The 22980-nt window shown below is 42.1% G+C and overlaps 1 protein-coding gene across 1 annotated transcript; it reads right to left on the bottom strand.

Moving 5' to 3' along the window:
- Positions 1-965: 965 nt before the first annotated feature.
- On the bottom strand, positions 966-22796 carry snx5 (sorting nexin 5). Its single transcript, XM_055889652.1, has 13 exons — positions 22649-22796; positions 20067-20171; positions 18933-19043; positions 13982-14103; positions 13672-13795; positions 12657-12752; positions 11397-11502; positions 10585-10660; positions 10365-10404; positions 9320-9406; positions 8161-8320; positions 7817-7902; positions 966-4953 (listed from the first exon to the last, which is right to left on the bottom strand). The coding sequence occupies exons 1-13, from the start codon at positions 22682-22684 to the stop codon at positions 4903-4905; spliced, it is 1200 nt and encodes a 399-aa protein (XP_055745627.1). The 5' UTR covers positions 22685-22796; the 3' UTR covers positions 966-4902.
- Between the last annotated feature and the right edge of the window lie 184 nt (positions 22797-22980).

Raw genomic sequence — 22980 nt, 5'->3', positions numbered from 1 at the left:
AGATGTATGAGCATGGTGGCTAGGAAAAGCACCCTAGAAAGGCAGGAACTTAGGAAGAAACCTAGAGAGGAACCAGGCTCTGAGGGGTGGCCAGTCCTCTTCTGGCTGTGCCGGGTGGAGATTATAACAGAACATGGCCAAGATGTTTAAACATTCATAGATGACCAGCATGGTCAAATAATAATAATCACAGTGGTTGTAGAGGGTGCAACAGGTCAGCACCTCAGGAGTAAGTGTCAGTTGGCTTTCATAGCGGATCATTCAGAGTTAGCGACAGTAGGTGAGGTAGAGAGTTGAAAAACAGCAGGTCTGGGACAAGGTAGCACGTCTGGTGAACAGGTCCATAGCCGCAGGCAGAACAGTTAAAACTGCAGCAGCGGCACGTCCAGGTGGACTAGGGACAGCAAGGAGTCATCAGGCCAGGTAGTCCTGAGGCTCAGGTCCTCCGAGAGGAGAGAGAATTAGAGGGTGCATACTTAAATTCACACAGGACAGCAGATAAGACAGGAGAAATACTCCAGATTTAACAGACTGACTCAGCCCCCCCGACACAAACTATTGCAGCATAAATACCGGAGGCTGAGACAAGAGGGGTCGGGAGACACTGTGGTCCCACCCGACGATACTCCCGGACAGGGCCAACCAAGCAGGATATAACCCCACCCACCTCACCAAAGCACAGCCCACACACCACAATGACATCTGCTAAACACTTGTATGTGACCAATACAATTTGATTTAAAAAAACAAACACTTTGAAATTTGACGTAAGGAGAACGTCTTAATTCTGCAGTGAGACAGCTTGTTGGGTGTACTCTCCCTCATCCTCTTCAGTATGCAGACTGCACCACCTGCTGGTGTGAGGGTACCATGGTCCTGGTAACAGTCGACAAACGTTTCAATAGTAATAATATCATCAGAATGATATCACACAAGGTTTATTAATAAGAGACTAACACATTAAGGATTTTGGAAAGTAGGACTTATTTAATGTAATTATTGCAAACGTTTAAAAAAAAAGTGATGCTCGGTAAGAAAAAAAACTAAGTAATTCACAGTTGGAATGATTTAGAAATCCATTCAATTATCAAAACACCACTTTATAAGACAGCCCTCTCTGGGCATGGAAATGATTGTTTAGTATTTACCACCATAGATAAAATGTACAAAATAAAAATCGCTCATTTTCCAAAGCAATTCAAAGAATTCAATCATTTTTGTTTCAATATGAACCCTTTTCTTTTACAGATGAATACATTTATGCCTGGTCCCAGATCTGTGGTCTCCTACAGCCTGGTCCCTGATCTGTGGTCTCCTACAGCCTGGTCCCTGATCTGTGGTCTCCTACAGCCTGGTCCCTGATCTGTGGTCTCCTACAGCCTGGTCCCTGATCTGTGGTCTCCTACAGCCTGGTCCCTGATCTGTGGTCTCCTACAGCCTGGTCCCTGATCTGTGGTCTCCTACAGCCTGGTCCCTGATCTGTGGTCTCCTACAGCCTGGTCCCTGATCTGTGGTCTCCTACAGCCTGGTCCCTGATCTGTGGTCTCCTACAGCCTGGTCCCTGATCTGTTTACCAACTCCATTGCCAAGTCAAAGATGGCATGACAAATCCATAAGGAGTAGGTAAGACAGCAGAAACAGACCGGCACCCAGGCTAACAGACAAGGCACCCAGGCTAACAGACCGGCACCCAGGCTAACAGACCGGCACCCAGGCTAACAGACCGGCACCCAGGCTAACAGACCGGCACCCAGGCTAACAGACCGGCACCCAGGCTAGTGTAACAATATAAAAAAAGGTTCCGTCAGTAACAAAAAGCAATTGGAGAAATAAGAACCCTAAAATGCAATTCTTCAAACCAATCCGGCACCAGCAGTACTAAGCAAGATGATTGGATGGGAGGATAGGTTAGTGTTGCTCAGTACATCTCCATAAGAGCAAGTGCACAGGAAGCCACACTAGTAAACACAGCAGGATATCAATGAAGTGCACAGGAAGCCACACTAGTAAACACAGCAGGATATCAATGAAGTGCACAGGAAGCCACACTAGTAAACACAGCAGGATATCAATGAAGTGCACAGGAAGCCACACTAGTAAACACAGCAGGATATCAATGAAGTGCACAGGAAGCCACACTAGTAAACACAGCAGGATATCAATGAAGTGCACAGGAAGCCACACTAGTAAACACAGCAGGATATCAATGAAGTGCACAGGAAGCCACACTAGTAAACACAGCAGGATATCAATGAAGTGCACAGGAAGCCACACTAGTAAACACAGCAGGATATCAATGAAGTGCACAGGAAGCCACACTAGTAAACACAGCAGGATATCAATGAAGTGCACAGGAAGCCACACTAGTAAACACAGCAGGATATCAATGAAGTGCACAGGAAGCCACACTAGTAAACACAGCAGGATATCAATGAAGTGCACAGGAACATCCTACTTATCTAGGTAGTGCACATTCATCCTGTACAAACAATTGAAAGCATTGGATCATTGGTGTAAGCATAGGAGTCTCCTCCATTTTCCTTACGCTAGTCAGTCCCTTTAAAATCCATGAAGGGAAGTGAACAAGTGCACACTTAGGGAAGCATGTGAAAGAATTGGGACATAGACAACAGCTACAAGCTGACGCTGAAGTACACACACACACACACACACATCAGTCACACTCCTCTGAATAAGTGCTGGGACCAGAGTTACTCTCCAATGGCCATGTAAGTCTATTGCTTAAAATGTTAACTAGAACCAACTGCATTCAGTCCTCTACTATGGGTGGACTTCACCGACAGTGTCAAAGGTCTCAGCCTAGTCCACTGAATATTGACTCACTTAGCACAGAAACCATAGCTGCCTGGCACTCACTAGTCACTCCTTAGTCTAGACCGGGCACACGGACCACTTAAGTATCATGTGTACGGCAGTAAACTTTGACAACTATCAGTGCTGACACTGACACGGTCTGTAGTAAAAACTAAAATCAACTGGTCCATATTATGTGGAAGTAAACTTGTCAAAAATATATGTATGTCTCAAATCAAAAACATTATTTGGCTCCAGTTATTACTGGCAGTAATGTAGACGAATATGCGGAAAGAGCCATGTTGCCATTCCTGAGGTACAGCCAAAGCATTTCTGTGTGGTACCACACTGTTGGACAAACTACCACACACTTCTTAAATCATGAAAAAGAGCATGTCTCTTCACTTGGCGGTTTGAGCGAGTTCAACCCAGCCTAATCTCAGAGTATGGTAATGGAGAGAGAGTATTAGGCCAAGTCCCAATTCTCCACCCTTCTCCCAAAGTGAGCATTTCCAGACTACACCGTCATGCATTTAACAAATGGTGGAAACTCCCTTCAACCAATGCTTACATCAACCTAATGCTTTTAAATCCATGACGGGAGTGTGAAAGTGAAGACTTTGGCAGAAGGGTGGACAATCATGACGAAGTCACAAGAACATTTATTTAGGCACTAAATTTGTATTTCCCCCCTTTTCCATCCTCTTTGTAAACAGTTGCTCCCATCTGGGTCCTATTCACTAAGGTACCAAATGGGAAGAAAAACAAGGAGGGACTATCTGAACTTGTCCAATAAGAAACGATTGTTTAAGTTTTCCATTGAAAAACATTTTTGTTACAGCGTGGCCTAATAGGACCCTGTAAAGGGTTCCATTACAAACCAGAGAGGCAGCAGCTGAGCTCAGCAGTCACTCTTCAGACTAGTATTAGAGAGAGTGGTTTAAAAGTGGCGTTGCAATGAGAAAACCTCACTATTCCATTATTGCTAGCTATGCCTGCACCATTAAAAACACCAGATTACTCCACTCTGCCTAGTTTAACTGTTATACTAGGACCAAATTCAACCTCAATTCTGGCTTTCTTTATATGTACAAGTGAAGGGCGTAACGGGGTTAGTGGGTGCATGCCTTGAAAAGCATCCAAAAGAATTATAAACATTATCACAATCCGGCAAAAAGTCCATAATTGTTACAAATAGAGAATCCAATACAAGAACAAGAGTAATCCATCCACAATACAAATAATTCAGATAACCCAAGATTCAGATAATCCATGATTGAAAAACAGATGGAGGAGGAAGGTCAGAAGATGCTGCAGGATTCTCCCTGTTCTGGAATGTTGTCATCACTAAAGGGGAGTGTTCCATGGGACACGGAGGGGGTAGAAGGAGACACGGAGGGGCAGGTGGACAGAGACTAAACATCCAGACAGACACAGAGACAGTCAAACAGACATATGCAGGTTTCTGAAGTGGCATTTTTGGGGTGGAGGAAGGGGCTATCCAGAATCGGGTTCAAGGCACGAAACACCCCGCAAATTAGTGAAATGGGGAGGGACTATCTAATCTTGTCCAATAAGAAATGTTTATTTTTGTTTTCCGTTGCAAAAGGGAAGTTTTTCAAACGTGTGCCCTGGATATCCAGGTTCCCCCGGGAGTAGAGGGGTGTCAAACTCATTCAAACGTGTGCCCTGGATATCCAGGTTCCCCCAGGAGTAGAGGGGTGTCAAACTCATTCCACTGAGGGCCCAGTGTCTGTGGGTTTTTGTTTTTTTCTTTCAATTAAGACCTAGACATCCAGGTGAGGGGAGTTCTTTACTAATTAGTGACCTTAATTCATCAATCAAGTACAAGGGTGGAGCGAAAATCCATTGTGGAATGAGTTTGACACATGTGGAGAATAGAGGAATCCAGATTCCCTTCTCAAAGCCTGCTGGTCAATATCCTGGTCCCAGATCCGTTTGTGATTTTCCTACTCCGGTCACGGTTCTGCACGACGATTCCATAAGGAGTTGACAAGAGAGCAGAAAGGGACTGACGCCAAGCCCGGCTGGTCAGTGTTCTGGGAGGGTTGGTAAGAGACCAGCGGCTCAGCTGCTCTTGAACAGCTCAATGCAGCCCTGCAGCAGAGACATGTTGTTCTGTTTTAAGAGAGAACAGAGACATCAGCATCATATCCATAACAACAGACATTTCACAAGGATTACAACACAATATACACACACCACGAACACATAACATGAACCACTACTAGGTTTTGGCGGACTGTCATACCGGGATATTCGATAATACCGGCACTGAACTGGGGTTCTGTTTTCAAACCCCACTGAGACTGTAAAACGAACGTTAGCAACGCTAACAAGTACATGTAAAATCCCATAGACTTTTTTTTTTTTTTTTTTACTCATTCAAACAGAATGCTAAGGAGCGCATTGTGAACATTTTACTGTCTCTGACCTAAACAAGTAACTAAAAACTGCTAGTCACAGATAGCTGCATGAGTAGATAACAAATATTAGACAGGAAGGCTCTTGATCCAGGAGGGAATACTCGGCTGTTACCTAGCAACGCTTGAATTTGGAAGAAGCTAACCACTTAGATAGCTAACTAGCTACTAAATTAGCAAGCCAACTGCAGAACATTTATCACATGTAAGACAGGTAACTTAATAGTTATAAGATATCCAACTGGCTAACATTTATTTGTGAATTCCCTACTGTAACTAGATCACCTGGAGCATGATGCACAACAGTGACCGACTCACAAGACTCAGGTCTCGTGTCGTTGTGTGCTTGTCAGCAAATACCACGTGATTGAGGACTACCAGGAAGCTTCATAATATAAACCATTATGTAATAGGTGAAATGAAGAAGGACGAAGATCTTTATCTCCTAACCTATTGCACAAGTTTACCGCGGGTACTGTATTTACTTTAAAAGTAGGTAAAACAAATATTCAAACGTATTAAAAAAAACTTTATTTTATTGTTTCAACAGTATTGGAAAAACTATCCCATGTCTCTTCCCTAATACCCAGTATATGGTACATACAAGTTATACCGCACAAGCCTAATCACAGCCACATAACATGGACCTCTAGCAAGGCAGTTGAACCCCGACAACAACTGCTCTCTGGACGGCGATGAAGTGGACGTAGATGAAGGCAGTCAGATGGGTTAAATGAGGAAGACATTTCGGGTTGAATGCATTCACTTGTGCAACTCACTAGGTATCCCGTTTCCAACAAAAAATGTAGAGTGTTGTGCTTAGGCCTGGTCTAGCAGGTAACACCACCTGCAGCGTGCACATGCATATAGTTGAAGTCGGAAGATTATACACACTTTAGCCAAATACATTTAAAAACTCCGTTTTTCACAATTCCTGACATTTAATCCTAGTAAAATTTCCCTGTCTTAGATCAGTTAGGATCACCACTTTATTTTAAGAATGTGAAATGTCAGAATAATTGGAGAGAGAATGATTTATTTCAGTTTTTATTTCTTTTATCACATTCCCAGTGTGTCAGAAGTTTACATACACTCAATTAGTATTTGGTAGCATTGCCTTTAAATTGTTTAACTTGGGTCAAACGTGTCGGGTAGCCTTCCACAAGCTTCCCACAATAAGTTGGGTGAATTTTAGCCCATTCCTCCTGACAGAGCTGGTGTAACTGAGTCAGGTTTGTAAGCCTCCTTGCTCACACATGCTTTTTCAGTTCTGCCCACAAAATGTTCTATAGGATTGAGGTCAGGGCTTTGTGATGGCCAATCCAATACCTTGACTTTGTTGTCCTTAAGCCATTTTGCCACAACTTTGGAAGTGTGCTTTGGGGTCATTGTCCATTTGGAAGACCCATTTACGACCAAGCTTTAACTTCCTGACTGACGTCTTGAGATGTTGCTTCAATATATCCACATAAATTTCCTACCTCATGATGCCATCTATTTTGTGAAGTGCACCAGTCCCTCCTGTAGCAAAGCACCCCCACAACATGTGGCTTGCAAGCCTCCCCTTTTTCCTCCAAACATAATGATGGTTATTACGGCCAAACAGTTCTATTTTTGTTTCATCGGACCAGAGGACATTTCTCCATGTGCGGTTGCAAACCGTAGTCTGGCTTTTTTATGAAGGTTTAGGAGCAGTGGCTTCTTCCTTGCTGAACGGCCTTTCAGGTTATGTCGATATAGGACTTGTTTTACTGTGGATATAGATACTTTTCTACCCGTTTCCTCCAGCATCTTCACAAGGTCCTTTGCTGTTGTTCTGGAATTGATTTGCACTTTTCGCACCAAAGTACGTTCATCTCTAGGAGAATGAACGCGTCTCCTTCCTGAGCGGTATGACAGCTGTCTGGTCCCATGGTGTTTATATTTGCGTACTATTGTTTGTACAGATGAACGTGGTACCTTCAGGCGTTTGGAAATTGCTCCCAAGGATGAACCAGACTTGAAGGTCTACAATTTTTTCTGAGGTCTTGGCTGATTTATTTTGATTTTCCCATGATGTCAAGCAAAGAGGCACTGAGTTTGAAGGTAGGCCTTGAAATACATCCACAGGTACACCTCCAATTGACTCAAATTATGTCAATTTGCCTATCAGAAGCTTCTAAAGACATAACATCATTTTCTGGAATTTTCCAAGCTGTTTAAAGGCACAGTCTACTTAGTGTATGTAAACGTCTGACCAACTGGAATTGTGATACGGTGAATTATAAGTGAAATAATCTGTCTGTAAACAATTGTTGGAAAAATGAATTGTGTTATGCACAAAGTAGATGTCCTAACCGACTTTCCAAAACTATAGTTTGTTAACAAGAAATTTGTGGAGATGTTGAAAAATGAGTTTTAATGACTTCAACCTAAGTATGTAAACTTCCGACTTCAACTGTATATACGCACACACACACACGATATTGTGGAATTGAATCTCTCGGAATCTCCCCCCCCAATACATATAAAATACAGAAAGAAAAAAGGACAAGGCTAGAGTCTCCAGTCTGACTCACCTTAGCATGCTTAATCTCCAGTTCAGCCATCTCTATTAGATTCTTCCGGAAAGCCACCACTCTCCTGCCCTTAAAACTGGTCAGCTCTGAGAAGAGAACACCATGCTGTTAACTCACTGTACTGTATTACGTTACAACATGTTTGCCCCAAACATACAGCCACACTGTCTAAAAAAAGCATCTGGATACAATAGGTACAGTTTTCTCCTTGCAGAACTCCACCCGGTGAGAAACGTCTGTGCTCACATACTCCCAAAAGGACCTTTGACTTAAAAACTAGATGAAATAAAAACAACAGTTTCGACTGGGAAGCAGAGCGACAGGCTTTACACACACACACACACCTCTTTTTCCCGACTCAGAAAGCGTGTTAAACTTCTGCAGACACTGTTGTTGGTGCTCCTCGGCTGGAGGAACGCCTTTACTCTTCAGCCGGGCCTTGTCCAGAGCCTTGTTACTGTTCTCATAGTCTGCCAGGGCCCTGGCCCGCCTGTACAAAAGGTCCTGACACACACACACACACACACACACACACACACACACACACACACACACACACACACACACACACACACACACACACACACACACACACACACACACACACACACACACACACGTTAGTAGGGTAGGGTGGTATGCAGATGTTCATAGCGTTTCTGTGCCATACCGGGGTTGACGGTATTACCAAATGTGCACACAACGGGGGTTATTTCAGAACAAATGTTTTTTTCTTATTTTTTTTGTGCGGGGGGGGGGGCAAAAAAAGAAAACATTACGCAACAAAGATGTTGATCCAGGAGGGGGGTGAATGTCTCTGCTGTAACCAAGAAGATTGATCTTGACATCTAGCCAACTTAGCTAGCAAGTTGACAAACCAAATACATAGCTGGAGTCCTGAGCTGGATCTCATTTATTTGACACATCTTAGGATTTCTATACTTAACTTATGGTTATAAGCAGAAATATCACTGATCTAGTGGTTTTCTATATGTGGTGACAATAAGCCTGTTATTTTCTATCCTTGAAAGAAGTAATGTAAATAACATGCACGCCTATCGTGTTTCCAGGTAATGTAAGTAACATGCACGCCTATCGTGTTTCCAGGTAATGTAAGTAACATGCACGCCTATCGTGTTTCCAGGTAATGTAAGTAACATGCACCCCTATCGTGTTTCCAGGTAATGTAAGTAACATGCACGCCTATCGTGTTTCCAGGTAATGTAAATAACATGCACGCCTATCGTGTTTCCAGGTAATGTAAGTAACATGCACCCCTATCGTGTTTCCAGGTAATGTAAGTAACATGCACGCCTATCGTGTTTCCAGGTGCATTTAGAATAAAACTATTCAATAGAATGAAATAAACTCCAGCACTCTGTTGGTCTTGGACGCTCCACCAACAGTTCGATGGATCTCATAGCAACGATTCAACGGTCAATAGAAGCTCATGGGGGTTTTGGAGAGAGAGAGAAACAGACTGGCAGACAAGAGGTGGCTCACCTTGGCTGCCTGGATGTCCCTCATGTAGTACCGGAGTAGCTCTGTGAGCTTCAGCTCCTGGTCCGACGCCACTCTACCCTCCACTTTCTACAGGCAGGACCAGACGGTTAGATAGAAATACAAATCTGTGTTCTATGACGTCACTCTACCCTCCACTTTCTACAGGCAGGACCAGACGGTTAGATAGAAATACAAATCTGTGTTCTATGACGTCACTCAACCCTCCACTTTGTACTGGCAGGACCAGCTCTGGAACCAACAGGACCCTGAACAGCTTCTACCCCCGTCATAAGACTGCTAGTTAGTTAAATAGTTAACCAATAGCTACCCGGACTATCTGCACTGACCCCCTTTTTGCACTAACTTTGTTGACACATCAGATACGCTGCTGCTACTGCCTATTATCTATCCTGCTGCCTCGTCACTTTACCCCTGGCTATATGTACATATCCACCTCAATGACCTCGTACCCCTGCAGATCGACTCTACTGGTACCCTGTGAATATAGCTAAGTTAACATGAGGAATAAATACACAGTGATTCATGTTATCTTTCCATTATTTCTCTCTGCATTGTTGTGAAGGGCCTGTAAGTAAGCATTTCACTGTTAGTCTACACCTGCTGTTAAGAAGCCTGTGACAGATACAGTTGGATTTGAGATGGGACACTACCACCATGCTCAGACACATACAAAATAACACCCTAGCCTTTCGTGAATGAACACTCGCACTTGACTTTGCATTACTAGCCGATGGCTACTTTGAGGAAAAATGTACTTCCTTCTGACTGAGAAATGTGGTAGTCTCACCTAGATATCTGAAGATGAATACACTAACTTTAAGTCGCTCTGGATAAGAGCATCTGCTATATGACTAAACATTTTAAATGTTAAAAAAAAGAAGCAAAAGCACACACAAGTGTTTAAATGTATTGCTGACATCACAAAATGAATGTTGATGGAAATGGACACTAAAGGGATGATATAAAAGAGAATTAAAATAGTAAATAGTTGAGGAGTGCTGAAGAACAGCACTGTGGTTCTTACCCGGAGTTTCTCAAACAGGTCCGCTAACTTCTCAAAGTGCCTGAAGGGGGACACACAAACCCATCAATAGTTGAGCAAACATTCTTTTTCTGGTTTGTTTTTTCCCTGATATTGGGTTAGAGATGAAAAACCATTAATTTAGTAACCTGTTGTTGGCTTGAGGTAACTACGGCCCCGTTCATAAACTTAGAGCTGTAATATATTTATATTGTTTACTCACTTTTTAAGTGCTGTGTTATCATCGACAGAGAGACTGTTCAAAGTAGAAGAGATGTGGATGTAATCGTCAGCAACATCTGACACAAAGACAGAAGACAAGATAATCAACACCCAGTATGGGTAACATAGTGGAAGAAGTTGCACCACATATCCTGCTCGTCATCTATGAACGTTCCAACGTCTTCAAACTATCATGTACTCTTAAAATCTCTACCCGGTACAGCCAGAAGAGGACTGGCCACCCCTCGGAGCCTGGTTCCTCTCTACCCGGTACAGCCAGAAGAGGACTGGCCACCCCTCGGAGCCTGGTTCCTCTCTACCCGGTACAGCCAAAAGAGGACTGGCCACCCCTCGGAGCCTGGTTCCTCTCTACCCGGTACAGCCATAAGAGGACTGGCCACCCCTCGGAGCCTGGTTCCTCTCTACCCGGTACAGCCAAAAGAGGACTGGCCACCCCTCGGAGCCTGGTTCCTCTCTACCCGGTACAGCCAAAAGAGGACTGGCCACCCCTCGGAGCCTGGTTCCTCTCTACCCGGTACAGCTAGAAGAGGACTGGCCACCCCTCGGAGCCTGGTTCCTCTCTACCCGGTACAGCCAGAAGAGGACAGGCCACCCCTCAGCCTTGCTCTTTGGGGTTTTAGGCTAGGTATCTTTAAAAGCACTTTGTGACAACTGCTGATGTAATAAAAGGGCTTTATAAAAATAAATGAGGGGGGAGGACACTGTTCTTATCAATAACACAAGAAAGCAAAGAGATATTTCCAATTCATATTTGACAACAGATGTTTGTTGGTGTTGCTATCATAGTCCTACTTTTGTGGGAGCGGGTCATCTTCTCTGCCCTGGCAGTGGAGTCTTTGATCTTGGACGAATAATCAAGCAGGAAGGTCTTCTCCTGCTCAAAGAAATCATCGACTTCCTGCAAGAAAAATAATGTAAAAAGCAAGGGTTGGAACTGGTTCAGGAAACAGAACCAAAAACAGGAAAATAAACGACATTTTTCAAGGAACAGAAAAACGGAACAGGGAAAGAAAGTGATCAATACTGTTCTAGAACAGAACCGTTATTTTAAAAGCATGTAGTCCCACAAAAGAAACGGTAACAAAGCGCCTATGCAAAGCCCTCACTGTCACTCAGAAACGTATTCCAGCAAGCTGGAAATCCTGGTTAGACTTCCTGCCCCACCCCCCCAAGGTCTAAGATTACTGTACTGTCGTTAGAATCGGGAGAAAGATTTGGATTAACGTTAGGCCTAGTTATCACATTTCACGTTGGATTTGTTAACTACAAAAAGGTAAGACGTGTTTTTCATTCTGGTGTCACTCTGCATGTTAGCGTGCTAGCTCAAAGAACATTCAAAGTTCCTTCATAGAAGCCACTCCTCCGTAGGTATACCTCTATGGAGCTAATTCATATAATGATGTCATAACAAGATACCCAGCGCTTCAAGCCTGCTCCTCAACCCTTCAGTCACATCTTGCACCATAGGTTACACTTGTCTGTCCATCACGCATGTAAACAACTAACTTGCTCTATCTACACTGATTGGTGAAGTTATTTAATGAGCTAAATGTTGTTGTTTTTTTAAACTGTTGATTTCACATGTTAAAAAGGAACAATATAAACCAGTACTTTGTTTTGGTTGGAACCGGTTCACAACTTTATTTTGCTGGTCGGGGGAAATAAATTGTGTGGTTCTGTTCAGAAGAAAAAGTTCCAACCAGCATCAACCTTCTGCCTAAGAGACACACATACAAAGTCATATGTTCATTGTGGATATGAAGGGCCCTGCTCGGCTGAACCGTGACGTTCTGGGTCTCTTTCAAAGAGTCTGCCGCTCTAATGCATCGTACGGTTTTCCTCTATCTAGTTTTTAAATGCACAGCAGACCTGACAAAATGGATTTCCACAGAAATCCACAGTAAAAGCATTGGGCTTGTTTAACATTGCAGCTGATAGCGCAGGCGACTACTACAAATCACCTTAAGTTAAAAAAAGCATTTACCCACAATGCATCATGGATTTGATGCTCTCGAACAGAGCTATTGTGTGATATGAGGAAGCCACACCCACCTTTATTCCTGAGATGATGACTTCGTCAGCACTCTTCACCATGTTCTTAAAGAAACTCCCAAACGTCTCCTTGGCACTTTTCCTCCGTACGCTCAGCTACACGGACCAATCACAGGAAGGGAAAGGATTTATTCAGAGACATGACTCAGCTAATGACAACAGTACAAGTTCGCAATGTAACATTGATTATGTGAACTGCAACAGTTCCTCTTGTAGAGCTCTTTTTGTTACAAATAGGAATGAAGAGGATTCATTTATAACACAATAAGCGTCACACTGAACATGCCTGTATAACAATTCCCAAACGGACGAACAGAAAACCATCTCAGCTGACTAACAGCTCCCCTGACAGAGAGAAAGCATCTCTCCCTCCTACAGTACCATCCCCCATCTCCCCGTATCCTCCTCTCTCCCTCCTACAGTACCGTCCTCCATCTCTCCCCCAATCCTTCTCTCTCCCTCCTACACTACCGTCACCCATCTCCCCCCATCCTCCTCTCTCCCTCCTACAGTACCGTCCCCCATCTCTCCCCCAATCCTCCTCTCTCCCTCCTACAGTACCATCCCCCATCTCCCCCCCCAATCCTTCTCTCTCCCTCCTACAGTACCGTCACCCATCTCCCCCCATCCTCCTCTCTCCCTCCTACAGTACCGTCCCCCATCTCTCCCCCAATCCTCCTCTCTCCCTCCTACAGTACCATCCCCCATCTCCCCCCCCAATCCTCCTCTCCCCCTCCTACAGTACCGTCCTCCATCTCTCCCTACTTCCCCCATCTCTCCCTCCTACAGTACCGTCCCCCATCTCTCCCTCCTACAGTACTGACCAGAGAGTAGTGTTCAGTAGGCACAAAACTATCTGAACTGTCCAATAACAAAACGTTCCTTTTCCATTGCAAAATGTTTTGCTACGGCGTGCTCTAATGAACGACGACCCCGGCAGCAAACCAGGAAGTCAGTAATACTGGAGAGTATGCAGTCTGTCTTCTCGGATTCCTTCTCCAAGTGTCAAACTCACATCCTGGTCATACTCCAGGAATATCTGGAAGTTTCTGTCCTTGCTCAGGATGGGGTGAGAAGATAGACGCTGCAGGAATACTTCGTGGACTTGAACAGTCTTCTTGAATACAGCCAGGTACTCACTGGAAGAGAGACGGTAGACAGACTATTACCAACTGACAGAGCGCACAGACTGAGACACACAGATTGAGATCACCAGAATCTTTACCACAGGAATCGTTAAGCACAAGCTTCAAGAGAAACATATATTTTTATTTTAAAAAATTGCCAATTAAGCTTTGGACACAATGACAAGAGTGGAAACTCACGCCTCTAACTCCTGCTTCATCTTGGTGTATTCCTCCTTGGTCATGGTGGCTTCGCCCTCTCCCAGTTTATGCATCTTCTCCCTGGGGCTCTCAAAGTCTGGCTTCGGGGGGGCTGGAGGGATCTGTACAGATAGGGAGGCGAGTGGATGAAGTTTCTGGTAAGATTTCTTACACCAGCTACCAGCAACCTATTGCCACCCACAGACATAATCCCTGTATGCAGAGCTGTAATAAAACTCAGTTGATAAGAGTCGATGCTATTAAAATCATGTGAGCAGACACTACAGAGTCCTCTGCACGTTCCCCTTCATCAAATAACATTTACATCAGTGGAGGTTGCTGAGGGAAGGACGGCTCATCATCCTCACCATCATCATCTGGAACGGAGTGAATGGAATGGCATCAAACACATGGGAACCACGTGTTAAATATATGTGATACCATTCCACTTCAGTCATTACCGCGAGCCCGTCCTCCCCAATTAAGGTGCCACCAACCTCCTATGATTTACATTATTATTCTACCTTTATTTCAACAAGGAACACAGACTGAGACCAAGGTCTCTTTTACAGCTGGGCCCTGCGTATACATGTTTACACATACAGTTTGGGTACAATGAATAAAAAACTAAACAAGACAAACAAAATGATCACAGATAACGCAAAAAAATACAGCAACAGATTACATGTACACAGGTTATTCCCCTAACAGCACAAGAACTTGCATTACCCGAAACAGTTACAAGCAATACAAAAATAAAAATCCTCCAATAAATATTTAAAATGAGCAACAGGGGGACAAGAGTCTCAAGTTTAAGTTTAGTCTGCAGGCTAAAAGCATGGATTACACTTGAGGCTCATGCGATTTCCACAGAGTTGGGTATGGCTGCCTATTCCTGTTATGCTCCTTGCCTACGCTCCTTGCCATAGGCAAGGAAAAGGCAGACATACCCAACTCTGTGGAAATCACATGTGCCTCAAGTGTAATCCATGTTGAGTCCTGGTTTTAGGAATTATAATTCTAATATTGATGAGTGATGATAAATAAGAAGGTAGCTTATTCAGAAGTGCTTTATAGACAAACACGAGAGCATGTAGTTCTCGTCTCACGGACAGCGAAGTCCAACCCACATTATGATATAAAACACAGTGGTGAGTTCTGTAGCTAGCACCCGTAATAAACCTAAGTGCGCAATGATAAGTAGCATCCAGCGATTTAAGTGTTGATGCCGTAGCATGCATGTAAATAATGTCACCATAATCTATAACAGACATAAAAGTAGCTTGCACAATTTGTCTTCTATTTGTAGAGGACAAACATGTCCTGTTTCTATAGAGGAAGCATAGATTGAATAATTAGCTGTTTACAAAGTTCGTCAATATGCATTATAAAAGACAGTTTATCATCCAACCATATCCCCAAGTATTTATATGCAGAGACCTGATTAATTTGACAACCATCGTAAGTGCAAGTGTATTTTCAGCCAACGTTTTGAACCTATTAAAAATCATAAAATGTGTTTTCTTTGGATTTAAAACAAGTTTCAGCTGTATAAAAGACCCTTGTAATATCTTAAAATCTGTCTCCAATAGTGATAATGCCTGGTCAGCCGTTGAAGCGATAGAGTACATGACAGTGTCATCAGCATAAAAATGAATTTGACACTTTCTTATCTCATCACCAATATTGGTAATGTAGAGAGTGAACAGTAATGGACCAAGTATAGAACCTTGTGGGACCCCTTTAACCAACTCCAATGGCTCCGACTGGATGCCGTCGACTCTAACAGCCTGACTTCTATCTTTTAGATAGTCATGAAAACAACGACAGGCATCCAATCCCAGTCCTATTGACGACAGCTTATCCAAAAGTAGCGCAAGGTCTACAGTGACAACAGCTTTAGATAAATCTATGAACAAGGCGGCACGGTACTTTCTATTATCTAGGGCATTAGTAATATAATTTACAACACGTACAGTGGCCGTAATAGTACTGTGTTTAGGTCTAAAGCCAGATTGATCACTAGAAAGAGTATTGTTAACAGTTAAAAAATATTGTATTTGGCTATTCACCAATGACTCTAGAATTTTAAATTTTAGCCAAACAGAAGAGCTTAGAGATGGGTCGATAATTATCCAATTCACTACCATCACCTCCCTTGAGGAGAGGTAAAACAAAAGCTGTTTTCCAAGATTTAGGAATCTTTCCTACGACAAATGTTTGATTAAAGATATGCGTCACTACACCAGCAATAATAGGTGCCGCACACTTAAGTAAATATGGATCCAGATTGTCAGCACCTAATGATTTCTTAGAATCTATAGCAAACAGTGCAGATAAGACCTCATCTTTTGTGACTTTTTGAAAATTAAAAACCGGCTTACTGTTTTCACATCAGCTGAAGGCCGAGGGACTGAAACAATAGACCGGTCAGGACCACGTTGGCCATTTTTTTCTTTCAAAAAGAAAACCAGCAGAAATAAAATGCTTATTAAAAACATCGCAAATTTTAGTTCGGTCAATGATGATCCCAGATTCCGATCACAGACAGTGAACTTGTGACATGACAGTCAACTATAAATAAGTGGTGTGTGTTCCGTAGACCAGCGATTCTCAACTGGTGGGTCACGACCTGCTTTAAATGGGTCACGGGTGTCTGAGAAAATGAAAATAAATACAAAACACAAATGTTTTACTTTTTTATAAAAAAATTGAGATTTTTTTTCTCCATTAAAAATTATATATATATATATATATATATATATAACTCAGCAAAAAAAAGAAATGTCCTCTCACGGTCAACTGCGTTTATTTTCAGCAAACTTAACATGTGTACCTGTCCCGCAGGTGTGATGCTCGGATGTACCGATCCTGTGCAGGTCTGCCACTGCGAGGACGATCAGCTGTCTGTCCTGTCTCCCTGTAGCACTGTCTTAGGCGCCTCACAGTACGGACATTGCAATTTATTGCCCTGGCCACATCTGCAGTCCTCATGCCTCCTTGCAGCATGCCTAAGGCACGTTACACAGATGAGCAGGGAGCCTGGGCATCTTTATTTTGGTGTTTTTCAGAGTCAGCAGAAATACCTCTTTAGTGTCCTAAGTTTCCATAACTGTGACCTTAATTGCCTACCCTCTGTAAGCTGTGTCTTAACGACCGTTCCACGGGTGCATGTTCATGAATTGTTTATGGTTCATTGAACAAGCGTGGGAAACAGTGTTTAAACCCTTTACAGAGATCTGTGAAGTTATTATTTTTTTTTTTTTTTTAAACAAATTATCTATGAAAGACAGGGTCCCGAAAAAGGAACGTTTCTTTTTTTGGTGAGTTTATATAATATATATTTCCTCCGACACATTGGTGCGGCTGGCTTCCGGGTTAAGCGGGTGGGTGTTAAAACTTCTTAGAACTAGGGGGCGCAGTTTTCACTTTTGGCTAAAAAGGCGTACCCATTTGAAACTGCCTATTTCTCAGTCCCCGAAACTATAATATGCATATAATAGTCCGATTAGGATAGAGAACACCCTGAAGTTTCCAAAACTGTAAATTTTTTGTCTGAGTTAAACAGAACTGATATTGCAGGCGAAAACCTGAGAAAAATCAAACCAGGAAGTGGCCCTGTTTTTGAGACCTCTCTGTTCCCATGCATTCCTATTGCCCATATAAAGGGATATCAATAAGACTTATTTTTCTATGTCTTCCCTAAGGTGTCAACAGCCTTTAGATATAGTTTCAGGCTTTTATTTTGAAGAATGATCGTGAAAGGGCACATTGCGTAAGTGGATAGGTGGGGGCTCAGTGATTTTTGCGCAAAAGTGAAAGGCAGCCATTGTTTCTCTCGATCCTAGTGAAAAGCCAACTGTCCCAGTTGATTTATTATCGAATAGATATTTGAAAAACACCCTGAAGTTGGATCAAAAACAACGTTTGACATGTTTCTGTGGACATTATGGATATAATTTGTAATTTTTTTCCGGAGTTGTCACGAACGCTTTTTCCGGTGGATTCCTGGGCATAGCGCAGCAAACAAACTGAGGTATTTGGATATAAAAAATATCTTTATGGAACAAAAGGAACATTTGCTGTCTAACTGGGAGTCTCGTGAGTGAAACCATCCGAAGATCATCAAAGGTAAACGATTAATTTGATTGCTTTTCTGATTTTTGTGACCAAGTTACCTGACGCTAGGTGTTCTTATTGTTTTGTCGAGCGATCGATATATTTACACAAATGCAAGTATTGCTTGCGCTGTAAAGCATAATTTCAAAATCTGAGACGACAGGTGGATTAACAAAAGGCTAAACTGTGTTTTGCAATATTGCACTTGGGATTTCATGAAATTATATTTTATTATATACCGTTCGCACTAGGCTACGCTAGTCAGTGTTTCTGATGACAAATATCCCGGATCCGGGATGGGTAGTCCAGAAAGGTCGCATAACTTGACCGTCGCCTCTCCAGAGCCCGTTGGGGAGTTGCAGCGATGAGACAAGATCGAAAAAGGGGTGTAAAAAACAATAAATAAATAAATACTCTAGTCTGAATTTAAACCCAGAAGTGTAAAAAATTATAATTAATGACCTTAATATAGAGCTATTAGCAACACCATTTTGGTAGATTTTTGTGGTTTCAAACCAGTGAGTTTAACATTCTTCAAGGATATTGACAAAATGGTATCGTTGACAAGGGGCAGGAATGTTGTTCCCTTGTCATATAGTTGCTACATGTAATATCAATATAGGATCAGAAACCGTTTTCCAGATTGTATTTTGGCAAACATTTTTTGCGATGTGAATATTGGGTCGCGACAGACAACCTGGTTAAATTTGGGTCCCGAGGCAAAAACCAGTTGAGAACCACTAATGTAGACTACTCAAGTCCCTCCCAATGAGACCAGCAGTCTCAAACCAGTGTGTGTGTGTGTGTTTGGTGGATTTAACAGGACACTCACAATGAGCCCCGCATAGTCTTCAGTTTCAACCAGCGTGTCATGGAGCCAGATAAAGTCCTCATGTTGCCTAGGAACAGAGAAGTCTGGCTTCTGGAAGGAGCTCAAGGTGGTCTGGTGAGACAGACAGACAAGACAATTCAAGTCAATTAAAGTGCATTAACAAAAAACAAAAAACACACACAGAACAAAAATATAAAAGCAGCATGTAAAGTGTTGGTCCCATGTTTCATGTTGCTCTCGAATGGAGCAGTGGTCTAAGGCACTGCATCTCAGTGCTAGAGGCGTCACTACAGACCCTGGTTCGATTCCAGGCTCTATCACAACCAGCCATGATTGGAGGCCCATAGGGCGCCGCACAATTTGCCCAGCGTCGTCATTGTAAATAAGAATTTGTTCTTAACTGACTTGCCTAGTTAAATAAAATAAATGTTCCATTCACACAGAAAAACTTATTTCTCTAAAATTTTGCACACGAATGTGTTTACATCCTGTTAGTGAGCATTTCTCCTTTGCCAAGATAATCCATCCACCTGACAGGTGTGGAATATCAAGAAGCTAATTAAACAATACACCGGTGCACCTTATGCGTGGATCAATAAAAGAAAAAAAAAATCTGCAGTTTTGTCACACAACACAATGCCACAGACGTCTCAAAATTTGAGGGACGTCATTTTAGAGAATTTAGCAGTAAGTCCAACCGGCCTCAACAGCAGACCACTTGTATGGCATTGAATCGGAGAGCGGTTTGCTGATGTCAACGTTGTGAACAGAGTGCCCCATGGTGGCGTTGGGGTTATGGCATGGGCAGACATAAACTATGGACAACGAACACAATTGCATTTTATCAATGGCAATTTGAACGCAGAAAAATACCACGACCAGATCCTGAGGTCCATCGTAAGACCCATTTTTTTTTTTAAAGATATCTGTGACCAACAGATGCATATCTGTATTCCCAGTAATGTGAAATCCATAGATTAGGACCTAATGAATTTATTTCAATTCCTCATATGAACTGTAACTCAGTAAAATGTATGAAATTGTGTTGCATGTTGCGTTTATATTTTTGTTCAGTATACTTCAGATCAAATAAATCAGAGGGATAAAAACAGTTAAATATTGTTTAATACATACCTTGGTGTGGACAGTGAACTTGACTTTGTCTCGTTCACAGAGTGCATCGGGAATATCGATGAGTAGAGAAGCGTCGTTGTTTAGGTCCACAGACACAGAGTGGGCCTAAAAGAGGGGAACAGAAATCAAGGACAAGGTTTCACATCTACCAGTTGGCAGAATAATTCATCTGTGAAATATGTTCCATTTGCTTGTGTGTGAGACAGAAATTCAACTGAATATCTCTCATCTATTCAAGATGAGGGATTTCACAGGAAGGGAATGCTGTCTGTTAGGCTATGTGAGGCCTGGACAACAAGTGGCCTAGACCCTACCTATGAGACATGGGAGTAGATTACAGCAGACTATGTCTCAGGGCTACCTAGTCCAAACTCCATAACACAATCTTGAAAACCTTACTGTTGACTACCCATGCACTATTGAATGTGACTGTAGACAGTACAGGACAGAGTGGAGAGAGGTGAATACGGGTAGGTCTAACAAAGGAAAGCTTTCTTTCACTTTAGAGTGGATTACCAGTAACTCCCATTACTCTTCACTGAATTCAAAGTCCTGTGATATGTGACTCATACTTTTGCAGAATAACTCCAGCTGTTTTCCCAAAACAAGTCAGTCAGAGTTTCCAAGAGTCTGCTAGCGTACATTTCTACTAGCCTGGTCCCAGATCTGTTGGTTCCATCTTACCACTCCCTATGGTTATTATTGTCAAGGCTAAATTTCTCCCATCTGAACAACTGTTTTTGTTTGAGTGGGTGAAACCTAATTTGATTTGAGAAACATAGATCATGAACTTGATACAGATGTTATGATTCAGAGATACAGGCTAGTACCGTGTGAATGATCCACAGCCTGTTTATAGTTTCACCATACCACTGCCCGAACTCTGATACTCAGCTTTGCAAAGTCAACAGAAATCAAAGGAGTGGAAGTTTCCTCTTTAAAGTTTCACAGGAAATGAAAAATAGGGGGGAAAAAACAAAAAAAACATGGCCTTTCAAATTCCAAGCAACTCCATATGTAAGCCATCTGAGTTCTTCTTTCATTGGCCAGGACAATATGCTTTGCACATAACATTGTGATGGATTGTGCACCAAAGAATATGCAATGCAAAAAATAACCTGTTAGTGCCACGTTGCAAGTCCCCCAAAGGCAATGGTTAGCTCACTGGTCTGTGCACCATACTCGAAAAATCAACAGCCATCTAGCCACATATCATTCCAAATATAGTGATTGGGAGGAAACTGACGGAGCATAAATTGAACCAGCAAGCCTGGTCTGACATTATTGAAGAAGCCAATGCACTGCCATAAAAGCCCAGCTTTTTGTAGAGCCTACATTATCAAGCATTTTATGTCAAAACTAAAGTAGCCTGAATTGGTGACAATACAATAACGCATAATATTGAGAAAATAACATTCAGTGATAAAGTAGCTAGCTAAACCAATACCAAAGAAAATAGAATGCTTTCTATACCATCTCTGCTAATAATACTAACGTTTATGCAGTGGAGGGAAAAGTACTCAATTCTCATACTTGAGTAAAAGTGAAGATACTTTTGTAGAAAATGACTCAAGTAAAAGTCACCCAGCAAAATACTACTTGAGAAAGTCTAAAAGTATTTGGTTTTTAAATATATTTAAGTATCAGAAGTAAATGGAAATGCTAAAATGTACTTAACAAAAGTAAAAAATATAAATAATTTAAAATTCCTTTTATTAAGTAAGCCAGACAGCACAATTTGTTTTTATTGACAGATAACCAGGGGCATGCTCCAAAACTCAGACATAATTTACAAACGAAACATTTGTGATTAGTGAGTCAAGTCAACAAGAACAGAGGCACTAGGGATGACCACATGTTCTCTTGATAAGTGTGTGAATTGGACCATTTTCCCGTCAAAGTGTAACGTTAATGAGTACTTTTGGGTGTCAGGGAAAGTGTATGGAGTAAGAAGTACATTATTCTCTTTAAAAATGTAGTGAAGTATAAGTATCCCAACAATATAAATAGTAAAGTACAGATACCCCCCAAAAAGTGGAGCGCAAAATAGACCCTAGCCTTAAGTTAAGTAGTACTTTCAGTACGTTCAAGTATTTTTACTTAAAACTTTACACCACTGCGTTTAGCACTACAGCATGGGGCGGCAAGTAGCCTAGTGGTTAGAGCGTTGGGCCAGTAACCGAAAGATTGCTGGAACGAATCACAAGGTTAAAAAATAAAAGATGTCGTCGTTCTGCCCATGAACAAGGCAGGTTCCCCCGTAGGCCGTCAATGTAAATAAGACTTTGTTCTTAACTGGCTTGCCTAGTTAAATGAAGGTTCAATTTAAAAACAAATGTACGTTATAGTTAAGTTAGCTAACGTACTAGTGTTTCAGTTCATTAGCTAGTCCACTAAAGTTATCATAGATAGCCGATTGTATGAATAACGTTAGCTAGCTAAGTAATGTACCGTTGAAGAAAGTGAGCGTCTCATAAACTTCCTAGCTAGCTAAATTGTCTTATCTAACTACAGCTAGCAACGTTTCGTTAATCAAATAGCTAACGATACGACGTTATTCACGTACATCGCTCATAACTTACCTTTTCTTTTTCGCTATCATCAATGGTAGATGTCATTATTATTATTATTTTTAAATACAATAAAAACCCGTACAGATCGTGCGCTGCAAATCTATATTAGCTAGCTTCTGAAAACACACCCCGTTTCGCTCCAACTGTCCCATAACAGATACATCCCGCCCACTGATTCGCACTGATGTTTGTGATTGGACAACGTTCTGAACGTCAATCAAAATAGTTCGTTGCTTTTTTTGTTGATTCAACGCACGTGGCATTTAGAACATACCGATACAACAATTAAACATCCTAAATTATTACTTATTTTAAAAAGGAACTGTATATGGCCACGGAAT

Source organism: Salvelinus fontinalis, chromosome 30 (assembly GCF_029448725.1).
Source record: "Salvelinus fontinalis isolate EN_2023a chromosome 30, ASM2944872v1, whole genome shotgun sequence".
In the NCBI taxonomy this organism is placed as follows: domain Eukaryota; kingdom Metazoa; phylum Chordata; class Actinopteri; order Salmoniformes; family Salmonidae; genus Salvelinus; species Salvelinus fontinalis.
This window is presented reverse-complemented; position numbering and strand designations above follow the sequence as displayed.

Coding starts and splice junctions, on each gene's coding strand:
- snx5 (XM_055889652.1), bottom strand. CDS start 22,684: ATGACATCTACCATTGATGATAGCGAAAAAGAAAAG. Junction 12,753..13,671: donor TCCTGGAGTATGACCAGGAT/GTGAGTTTGACA, acceptor TGGTCCGTGTAG/CTGAGCGTACGGAGGAAAAG. Junction 10,405..10,584: donor GATAACACAGCACTTAAAAA/GTGAGTAAACAA, acceptor GTCCCCCTTCAG/GCACTTTGAGAAGTTAGCGG.